The sequence below is a fragment of the Leucopleurus acutus genome, assembly GCF_964270905.1.
Source record: "Leucopleurus acutus genome assembly, chromosome: 9".
NCBI classification, from domain to species: Eukaryota; Metazoa; Chordata; class Mammalia; order Artiodactyla; family Delphinidae; genus Leucopleurus; species Leucopleurus acutus.
In genome coordinates, this window is record NC_139144.1 from 29,951,140 (window position 1) to 29,963,487 (window position 12,348).

Below are 12,348 nucleotides of genomic sequence, written 5' to 3' on the forward strand. Positions count from 1 at the left end.
AACCCAGAAAAAGTACCATAAAAAGGACCAAAAGTATTATTTCTTTAATAATTACAGTAATTCTAGGGATAAGGAGATGTGTTATTCAAGGTGTTAACAACTTGCATGGCACAGAAACTGACCAATCAGAATGGACCAAGCAGAACAGATGATGGCTATAGGGAGAGCCAGACAGGATGCTGTGCTGTACACTGTCATAATATCACCTCTGGATTTAAATGCTCCATTTAAGGCAGTAAGACAAAAATTCAGATTTTACTGTCTCTTTTCACTGCATTTAATTATGTGGTGCAAGCATTCAGAGTACAGTAACTCCAGTCTCTTGCTTTTTGTCTTATACTTAACTAATTTCTGCCATTTAATGTAAGAGTTTGAGAGCTGAAATGTAGTTGAGTGGTTCTTGATCTAACAAGAGGCTTAGAAGGAGAAATCAATTGTCTCTGCCATTACCTTAACACAGATCATTAATAATTCATGAGAAATGAAATAAAGCTATTTTGAAACGGGAAGAGTATCTCTTTATGAATATATATGTATGTAGTATACAGATACACACACAATAATACACTAATATAACAGTTAAGGGATTTAGGGAATTACTTTTTATTTAAGTAAATTAAAAAAATTATTTATTTAATGTGAAATATCAAATAGCTGTATAAACTCATAGAAGAAACAATAAAACATATTTTGTAACATTAATTTTTTTTGCTTTTCTACACCATTTATAAACTACTTGCAAAAATTTAGAAATGATTGCAAAAGAGACTTATTTTAGATTTTTATCTTACAATTTGTCTCACTTTCTTGCCTTAATTTTTGTATTTAGTATTACTTAAGCTGTAGGTTTTTCTTTAAAAATAAAGAAAATGCCCTTCTATTGACACACTGCTTGAAGGCCTCAATATGTTTTTCTCCAGTAGTGTTGATGGAACGACATATTCTCAGCTGCCCCCTTTTGGGATTAATGGATTGATCTAAGGGAATTTTATTCACGGAGCAAGGTATTGCCTCCTCTTGGCAGCCCCTCCCTAATTCCTAGCTTAGGCAGTGCTTTCTGTCTTCTGCCTCCAGCACTTGGTTCACACTGCTGACTTAATGGACCATGTCATAACAACTCTCTATGAACAATGGGTGAGAATTCAGGCTCTAGAATCAAACTGCCTGGAATGAATCTTGGCTCCTCTCTTTGCCTCAGAGTCTTCATCTGTGAAATGGGAACAATTATTGGGCTACTGTATATACTATTTTATATACATATACACACACACACACATATAAATATGTATGTATGCATAAATCTGTTAAAACGGGCTTCTTATAATCAATGGATAGTCTATCTTGTTCATTTTTTCTTCTGAAAGCCTATTTAGGTTTTTAACTACAAGCTCCATCAGCTAGAAGTAATCTTTATGAAATGCTCATAAATAAGTTTAGCAAAAAATTTTATAGAAAATAAAGACTAAAAACATCCTATGCCTAATAAACTCATCTAAAAACATCATTTACTTGAATTTAACAATAAAACTGACATGAAATTAAAATAATGGTTAAACTTAAAGAACAAGTTTTTTTCATCATATGAAATTATTTCCTTAAAGATTCTTAGGGTTATCACCTTCTAGAGAAATGGAAATAAGAACAAAAATAAACAAATGGGACCTAATGAAACTTAAAAGCTTTTGTACAGCAAAGGAAACCATAAACACCACAAAAAGACAACCCTCAGAATGGGAGAAAATATTTGCAAATGAAGCAACGGACAAAGGATTAATCTCCAAAATTTACAAGCAGCTCATGCAGCTCAATATCAAAAAAAAAAAAAAAAAAACCCAATCCAAAAATGGGCAGAAGACCTAAATAGACATTTCTCCAAAGAAGATATACAGACTGCCAACAAACACATGAAAGGATGCTCAACATCACTAATCATTAGAGAAATGCAAATCAAAACTGCAATGAGGTATCACCTCACACCAGTCAGAATGGCCATCATCAAAAAATCTACAAACAATAAATGCTGGAGAGTGTGTGGAGAAAAGGGAACCCTCTTGCACTGTTGGTGGGAATGTAAATTGATACAGCCACTACGGAGAACAGTATGGAGGTTCCTTAAAAAACTACAAATAGAACTACCATAGGGCCCAGCAATCCCAGTACTGGGCATATACCCTGAGAAAACCATAATTCAAAAAGAGTCATGTACCACAATGTTCATTGCAGCTCTATTTACAATAGCCAGGACATGGAAACAACCTAAGTGTCCATCGACAGATGAATGGATAAAGAAGATGTGGCACATATATACAATGGAATATTACTCAGCTATAAAAAGAAACGAAATTGAGTTATTTGTAGTGAGGTGGATAGACGTAGAGTCTGTCACACAGAGTAAAGTAAGTCAGAAAGAGAAAAACAAATGCCGTATGCTAACACACCATTGTAAAGCAATTATACTCCAAAAAAGATGTTAAAAAAAAAATTCTTAGGGTTAGGAAATGTTGCACTGGATGGTTCCATCCACATATTCTAGAACATCTACCGTCATATTCACTCACTTTCTACTGTATCACTCTTTTCTTTTTTTCTCCCTACTTAAAATTGCAGACTTAAAGCTGATTTTATTTTGAGCTCTATCCACCTTTTTATAAGCCTGAATGTGCACAACAGGCTGGAAGGAGAGAGGTCAGCGATAGTAAACAGCATCTATTAAAACACCTAGGCCCTTTCCATGAGGTTTTTGTTTGTTTCTTCCTTGCATATCTTCTTTACCTATTTGAGAGATGTGTCCCACTTCCATAGGAAGATAATATTGATTTAAATTTGTTTCCTCCTATTTAATGTGCAATTCTTGAGCCTTTGTCACAATCAGAGAGAGCAAGTCTATCCTAATTGTTTCAACTCTCCGTGAAAGCCATTTTTACTATATCTCTTTCAGAAAAGAAGATAAATAAGGCTACCTGCTCAGTTTCTATTTCTCATAAATTATTGGTATTAACTACTGGTAAGCGTTGAACTTAAGCACTGATGCCTGTGAAGAACATGTCTTTAAATGTGGAATTTCATGGTTATCAAAGAAAAATCCTTGCCTTTCTTTCATTTATAGTCTTGGAATTTTTCTTTTACATTATCTATATTTAATATGTATGTAACTGCTTTTTTTTTTAACCTTCAGGATAAATTTATTCATTTCCTATCTTAAACACCTAGGCCACTTACAGTTCCTGGTCGTGGGTAGGGGACTCTTCCTTGATAAGGCACCCACTGGTAGTTGGGACCATCCCTGTGAGCATATGGACCCAGGAACACCCTTCTCACATCACTCATGCTATACATGCACACGGCTGACCCCTTGAAGATGTTACTAAAAAAGACAGACAGAACAAAAACAGACTTTCATCTTTACACAATGACAGAGCTATTTATACTGAGTTTTTAAATTTCAGATAGCAATTATCAATACTTGAACATAAATTCTCAAATAGTGTTTGGGATTTTTTAAGTCACATATTTATATGTATTTTAATAATACACAAGAAAGCAAAATTATGATTGCTCAAAATTCGAAGGCATGGATGAAAACACCTTTAGCACTCATAGAACATATACATATTCATTTCATAAATAGACAATATATGCTATAAATATATACATTCATATCATATGTAAACATTGATAGGGAAAACATATATACAAAATCTAAAAGGTAATGATTAATTCTGATATCAGATAAAATAAAAATATAAACTTTGGTATTATGTTAAGACTTAAGCATCATTACTGAAACCAGGAAATATTTAAACAAGAAAGAATGTTTAAGAACACATTTTATAAACTGAAACTGGTGCAGAAGATGAATAGTCAATGTGTTATAATTTTTAACTCCCAAACCAACAAAAGTATTTGATCAAGTAACAGAGTTTGATTTGTGTGAAGGCATTTAAAATCATCTCTCTCCAACACAGAAAATCATTTTAAGTTAGTAGCTATTACACCCTAGCAAAAGTGGAGTACTATAGCAATTATCCCCATCATTTTGTTGGACAAAAAACATCAGGTAATTGAAGCAAATTCTAAGTTTACCATGAGCTGCCACAATTTCCCATTTTATTTTGCTTATATAAATACAGCTTGAGGGATTTATTTATAAAGATATAAAACAGTTGTGCACATTAAAAATATGGAATGCATACCTTTTAATCAATCTCTACCCATAGAAAATTACATAAAAATTAGACCAAATGAAAAACTTGTGTAGTAAGAGTTTATTATTGAAAACTGCTGCATCTAGACAATGTCTGGTAGAGTGCAAGCTTCATGAGGGAAGGAACCATACTTGGCTTCTTTTCTGTAACATAAATTACATATCGCACGGTACTTGACACACAGTAAATTTCAGTAAATACTTATAGAATTTAACAACAATATTTTCATAATGGAATAAGTAGCAAATTAATACATATTTGATACATCATAGTAGTTTGTAATGTTTATGTGTCCCTTTTTCATTGTTATACACTTTGCTTATCTATTGATGGAATCCATCATCATGGAAAGATCTTTTTAGGATTTACAGCTGCTAAGACTAACTCATATATGACATCAATCTCGCTGAAGCAGACAGGTGAAATTATTTTACCCACTAAGCCAGTGATTTTCAAAGTGTGGTTCCTAGACCAACAGTATGGGCGTCACCTGGGAATTTGTTAAAAATGCGTTCTTAGGCCCTACCCCTTCCTACTGAATCAGAGACTGTGAGGGCGGGGCCTAGCATCTGTATTTTAACAGGCTCTCTGGGCGATTCTGATGCAAGCTTAAGACTGAAAACTACTGTACTAAGCAATGAGGAAGCAGAAGAAATGAATTAATATTTGTTTAATTTGAGCCTCCCACATTTTTTTTTTTTTTGCGGTACGCAGGCCTCTCACTGTCGTGGCCTCTCCCGTTGCGGAGCACAGGCTCCGGACATGCAGGCTCAGCAGCCATGGCTCATGGGCCCAGCCGCTCCACGGCATGTGGGATCTTCCCGGACTGGGGCACGAACCCGTGTCCCCTGCATCGGCAGGCGGACTCTCAACCACTGCGCCACCAGGGAAGCCCAAGCCTCCCACATTCTTTAGCGGTCATTCTGTTTTTATACTAAAGGGGAGAAATATTTAGGCATGGGAAATTGCATCTGGTTTTACTAATATAGTTTTCCTAATTTTTACGTTATTTTAAAAATTAAGTAAAAATGTCCAATCAATTTGTAATGGCTTTAATATTTACAGAAAAAATCAGTGTTTGGACATTGTAGTTAATCTTTCTTTATGCTATCACAGTCCCTTGTAGCACTCTTCCTGACTTTTGACTTTAAATTATTTTTCTTTTATTAAACATTTATACATATCCAAATGCATATCCCTTTTTATATGCATTTAAATATATGTTTCTTTTAGCAATTCCAGGTAATGTAAACTTTATGCTGAATATAATAGTCAGGAAATAATTACTGCTTGATTGACAGCAAGAGCCTTGAGGCACATGGGGAATGATGAAAGGAGGTGGCGGGGAGAGGGGGAAGAAGGAGAGAGAGTGAGAGAGAAAGAGGGGGTAGGGACAAAGAAGAGAAAGGAGAGGGGAGGGAAAAAGATTTTTCACCCTTAGTTTATATCACTACAAACTTTTAACAAAACTCAGAGTTCTATGTTTATAATATTTTACATTTCACTCAAATTTTTAAAGTCAAAGCTATACATAGGGCATGGCATACATTTTTCATCATTAAATTTATAGTAGTGAATTCTTTGTTAAAATTTATGTAAAAAATGATTTAGGTCATGACTTATTTCAGGCACCCAAGAATGCACAAGAGCTCAAAGGTTTAGCCGACGTTGTTCTTTCAAAAATATTTTCACAAATTATGGACACTTGGAAAGCATCTAAAGGACATGAATTTTCTATGATAATAAGAGAGCAAAGTGTTATTTACCTGGAAGTTGTAAACACTCCATATACAATTGGATTTTTAGGATCTTTAGAATTCATTAGGAATACATCCTCTGTTTTAAAACAAAATTGGAGAAAGTTGCATTTTTGAAGGTAATGGTAAGGTTTGAATATTCTCTATATGACATCATCAGCTACTTACGCAATTCATCAAAATGAGTGTCAATGCCATTTGGACCTGGCACTGAACAAATGAGACGAGCTTTGAGGAATGTTGTCCATTTATTCACCAGACTTCTGTGGCCCCCGAAGTCATTCTGAAAGGAGAGAATAATGGTTTTAGAAATTGTGCATGCAAATGATAATTTCAAATATCTATCTTCTCATATCTTGAGACAGATACAACTCACAATTCCTCAGTTTTCAAATTGAGAAATGAATTTTAAATGACTAGATACAAGTAACTATGCTTTCTTATTATATTTTTGGTGAAATCTGTTCACTCCAACCTTGTTCAAGGAATGACTTACAATAAATATGCCTTAGCATTAAAAAGTCACTGTACTTTTTCCATTCTCTTACCACTTGGCAATGAACGATATTACTCTTGTGTTTGTTTTGGTTTGCTTTTAGTCTCCCTTTCTTATGTAAGTTTTCCTTAAGATTTTACTTACCTAAGTAGGCTGGTTCACAAAATTAAGCACATTGGCACATAGTAGGCACTTAATGAGTATTTACTGAATGAAAGAATAACTGCATACCTTATAACTCATACTGAAAATACACCACAAACAAAAGCATGCTAGCATCAAATATTTTTATAAGCTCAGTTGACGCAATGCTGACTTTACAAACAGCATGTTGAAACAACATTTGCTTAAATCTTAATAAAGAAAACTCATTCTAGAGCAAAAATTTTGAAAAAGTATCTTCTCACTGAAAATGAAACTTAACTGTAACCTGATGTAGCAATAAATTCTATTATGATGGTATGGATTCACCAGTAACTTATAGTCTTATAAAATAATATTTATGTGCATATGTTTAAAGGAAAATAACTTTTTCTTCAAAAATATAACACTGATTTATATTTTGTTTATAAGATTTTATTTAGTATAAAGATTTTTTTAACCTTGTAAGTACTGCTTTTAAATATGCCTTATATTTTGTGGAGAAAAGATTCTCATATATTGCATATATCATTTGCATGTTTCCAGAGCATTAAAAATTTTAATTTTCCAGTAATTTAATATACTAAAGATAAATAATTAGATGATTGGGATAGGAAAGAGGATATCCCCGCCCCCAAGATAGGGATTTTTAAAATTTCATGATTTTTTTTTAAAAGAAATAATTTCATTTTAAGACAGTAACTGGATTTGGCCTTGTGATTTTTCTTGAGATGAAAGGTGCTTTAATATATAATAACAGTTAGCTTCATTCATATTTCATATATACTGTACTATACAGTATAGAGGGTAAAAATAGTATTGTTATCATATTTTCACACTGATACTAATTAGTCCATAAGTATTTACTGACCAATTTTTTATTCTATATATCTAACATTATAATACATATCACATCTGAATTTGTGCCACACAGTATATGAAAGTTCAGAGCTTCAAAATTATGTGTGTGCACATATGTGTATATAGGATGCTATAATCAAGTCATAAGAACAAGCTTTAACACTTGTCTCTTTTATATTCATACTTGAGTTATTTCCAACAAAAAATATTCATTGAAAACTTATACATTGTAGGAACCTATGCTAGGTCTGAGAATACAAAAATTATATTTTCCCAGGTAATATGAAAAAAAATTATTTCTCCAGAATTTCAAACTAATATTATTTAATGTAATTGTGAAATAACACCTCACAACCTATACCTCTATGTTTGACTATGAAGTTATTCATAAGCAACTATAATATGTTTTCAATCTTTTTTTGGTATTTAAATATTTATAGTGATCAGTCAAGCTTTTTAGCCATATTTTTCATTATATTTGTACAAAGGTGGAAAAGGAAAAAACTGCAATTGGACAATGATACCCTCCTCATTTTTTTACCTCACCTTGCATATCTGACCTATTCTAGCATGAGTGGCTTTTCCAGTGTGTTCTCCATCTATCGCATTTTCACGGAAGAAAAAATACACTTTGTCATCTTCAGGGTTGTCACTTTCTGGGATGAGGTGGGCACTAATGAACCTTGGATCTGAGAGACAAATTATAGCATATATATTAATTCACAGTTGGGTAAATAAGACCATTCATTACAGTCCATTTTCAATTTTCTCTTAACCCCTATGTGACATATTTCAAGACCTAATCTCTCTTTAGTTCACTCTTTTTCAGTAGATGTGAACTGTTCTTTACGTATTTTAAAGTATGTTACAAATCACCTTATGTCTCAAGCATTATTTTAGGAGTAGGTGCAGAAATCCTCCGTGTGACCATATAGTGCAGATGCATCACTGGATATTAAAACATTTTGCAAAGTGTAAGGGCTATCAAATATTACTTATTGTCATCACTATTGTTATTCTTTCTTTCAAGCATAAAATAATTTAAATCAAACTACCAATTGGTCTATTCCACTTTCGAGCAAAAACTAGGTGTGAGGGGAGAGATGAGATTCATATAAAACAAAAGAAATTTTCTCAAGTTGTACCCCATCTCATTAAATGGCATTGTCATTTACGAGGTACTCAAGCCCCAAACCGTGGAGTTACCCTTGAGTTCTCTGAGTCTCCACACACCAGTGTGTACCCGATATGTCACTTCAGACATATCTAAACCCTCCTATATCTTTTCAAATCACACACAATAAAATGCAAACTCCTTCCAGTGACCAGAAGTCATTTACCATCTGGTCCCTGCTACCCCACATGACTTTTCTTCTTCCTACCCTTCCCTTCCCTAACTTACTCTTAGCCAGACATACCAAACCCCTTCCTGGTTCTCAAACAGGTCAAGCACTCTCAGCACCGCCTCAGATTTTTCCTCACTGTGTAACTCTCTGCCCTCATATATTCTAAAGACAGGATTCTTATTTTTACTCAGGTCTTTGTTCAAAATATTACGTTATTAAAGACATCTTTGTTGACTACCCTAATTTAAAGTGCTGAAAGCCTTACTCCTACTCACATGCATTACTTTTCTTCCTAACATTATGAAACACCTGCTATGCTACATCTCCCTGTTGCTTTCTTCTCTCTTTAATCTTCATTTGCTTATTGTCTGTCTCCCTCTCCATCCCAATGAATATCAGTTCGAGGAGAACAAGAACTTGGCGTGTTTTGTTTGATGCTATGATCCTAGAGCTTAAAATACTGAGGGCATTCAATGAATATCTGTGCAAGAAGACAAGGAAAGAGAAAAGGAAAAAACAAGACTGCCTAGATTATGCAGAAGGTGTATCTGTGATGTCTAGAGTCCCACTTCAAAACATACTTCTGTAAGTACCTGGCTTGATATGGCTGTGGGCTCATATAAACTATTTAACAAAATATAATTGCTTCACGGCTTTAACAATGTAACATACTAAGAAGCTGAGTTTGTTTCATTGAAAGCACTTAGGATTGTTGCAGGTATTTAAGTTCTCACAATAACCTACTTTTGCTCCCATGGTGTATTATATTATCAAGTTAACTATGAAATATACACACCTAGGTCAGCACCATACTTAAGATACCAGGAAAGGGATCAGAATATTGAAACCAGCTTTATCCATCTTATTTAGTCCTAACCTTTTCACCTGTGAATAATCATGTTGTCATGTGTACTACACTTGCAACTTTCCTTTAGCATTTGCTCTGGGACCATGTACTTAGTATATTTCACAGGGCTACACTCCACTATCTTTTTCAGGCAAATTATACAGACCCTGTAAGTAATGTGAAACATATGAAATATTACCTATTCATATTTAAAGTTCAGTATGCCAGTGGAATAAGGGAAGGAGAATAAAACCTCAAAATTTGGAATCAGGACTAGAATTTTTAATAATACATTACTTCAACTTTAATAAACGTTGCAAAGGTGGTTTTTCTTCATAAATTTCTATGTAATCATATTCATAAACATATTTGTATACATGTTTTTGTCCTGAAGAATGGTGAGTGGATTAATGTGACAATAGTACGAATTATGTTACAAACCCAATAATTACCACCCCACTGATGAAGTCAGATTTCTAGCTTCAGAAATTCAGCATGTGCATGTATGTGTGCATGTATGTGTGCATGCATGTGCATGCAGATGTGTAACACAGACCTACACGTGATAGAACTCAGTTCAATCACTTACGACTTCTGTGACATTTTAGCAAGACTCTTACCTCTCAGATCTCAGTTGCCTAATATTCAAATTGGGTTTATTTCATGTTAAAAGTTCAATTCACCTTGTGTCATAAACAGTTCACATACAAATAAGTATCTTAAACTTAAATAGTACATGTGAAACAACTTTGTAAAATATTAACAAATGTACTATGTTGTTATGATGATGATACTAAAAGGAAGCCTCAATCACATGTTAAGTTCTCATTATAAGATCTCATTATAATACAGCTGCAGAATTAAAGTGAAAAATCATACTTTCTTCTGCTTTAATGATGAAAAAATGGAGAAGTCGGTTTAATACTACTTCCCATATTAAGGAAGTTGTTCATATAAACACTTGAATAACTTAAAGGATTTCAAGTAATTAAATCCAACTACCTTTTATTTGATCACAAATACATGCAAGGCACTAAGTATAAAACAAAATGAATAATATATATCCCTTGTTTTCAGAAAGCTACAATCTAGCAAAAGTGATGTTAGAAACATACAAATGAGAACAAAGCAAACAATATTTTATACTTATAGATATTCTCTTAAGTTAGTATTTGGGCATGAAAAAAGGAGTTATCAAGCATCATGCTTCCATCTCTAAAATATGTGAAGATAATTATCATCTTACAAATGTGGACTCTAGTAGGAAATAATTCAAACAAGTTATCACGTACATTAATTGTTTAAAGGGTCTTCAAGTCTAGTCTCTCCTTTAGTATCTGATATTACAGGCACAGAGGATTTGGTAGGTGAATTAACAGTTTGACATAGCTTCAGATTACAGACAAAAAATACCATTAGGCATAGAAAACAAAAGCCAAATATATCAAAATAGTAAAAGAGATTATCTAAGAAAAACAATGTTAATTGTCTTCAAGAAATTTAGGTTATATCTTATACTTGAAAAAACATTCACTCTAATTTCAAAATAAATTAGGTCTTTAGTTGATCTCTTCCAAAAATTTAAAAGAAGCCATTCTTCTAATATTTCAAATTTAGAAAATCTTTTTTTTTTTTTGGCCAAAATCTCTACTCACTGTTCATTTTCTACTTATGATCCAAAGTTTGCCTCTCCCTTCCTTGCCCCTCTTATTCTCTCAGTCTATTCCCCTCCCCTCTGGTGAATTCCCCTCTTTATCACAAGAACATTCTAACCAGTCATTCTAATTGTCTTCCCTATCATCCTAGAACCTCTTGGCTTCCTAAACCTCCACTCACCTGCCTTTGAAATCCCAGAACTTTTTTTCCTTTGCCCCCATACCTAAGCCAGGATGAAGAAAACCATATAATCGTAGTAAATGGATTTGCTCTAAATTCAAGTTATTTATCCTAAACAAGAATTCTAGTGTTGCTAAGTAATTGTTTTATTTACTTTTAGTGGCTCACCTTAGACTTATTATCAGCTACTGTTTAAAATCATTCTCATTGTCTTCAGAACAACTAATGTGCCATCTCTCAATCTACCCACCAAAGATGGACTTTCTAATTTGTTATATGGCTGAGACCAAGGCCATTCAGTAAGAACGCCCTCCTTTTGCCTCCTTCACACCCCCCACAATTGTTCTTTTCTTCCTTTCTGTGGAAGAATTATTTACCTTCCATAATATACATAAGGCCTCTCTCTAATTGCTCTCAATCTAATAGTCTACAGAATGTTGCTCCACTGAGCAATCTCTATTCTTCATGTCATCACTTACATTTATATTTTCATTTATCAAATATCTCCTAATCGCTTACTCTATGCTCTGAATTGTGGAAGATTAGGGGATATTGTGATGAAATGTTTTCTGCCTACATGGTGCTTACTATCTGTGAGGGGATACCAACAGTTAAACAGAGCAATTATCAAATTGCACATAACAAAAATGAGTTTGGAACGAATGCAGTGAGAAATAGAAGGGACAGCTGATCTTGCTTTGCAGGAATTAGGGAAAGTTTTTCTCAGAAGATATGACATGTAATTCAAGACCTGAAGAATAAGAGTTTCCCAGGTAGAAGAAACACAGGTGCAAGGTCACAGAAACAACAGAGAATGCTGGGCAACAGGAGAGAGAGCTGGTCAGAGAGGATGACAGAA

General features: G+C 33.7%; 1 protein-coding gene across 1 annotated transcript in view; it reads right to left on the bottom strand.

Moving 5' to 3' along the window:
* Positions 1 to 12,348, bottom strand: part of SEMA3A (semaphorin 3A) — a 231,221-nt gene that overhangs the window by 41,022 nt on the left and 177,851 nt on the right. The window contains exons 7-10 of the mRNA XM_082846433.1: positions 8,007 to 8,149; positions 6,131 to 6,245; positions 5,972 to 6,041; positions 3,220 to 3,364 (exon numbers count right to left, since the gene is read on the bottom strand). Of these exons, the coding sequence (XP_082702559.1) occupies positions 3,220 to 3,364; positions 5,972 to 6,041; positions 6,131 to 6,245; positions 8,007 to 8,149 (473 nt within the window). The remainder of the gene's footprint in view (positions 1 to 3,219; positions 3,365 to 5,971; positions 6,042 to 6,130; positions 6,246 to 8,006; positions 8,150 to 12,348) is intronic.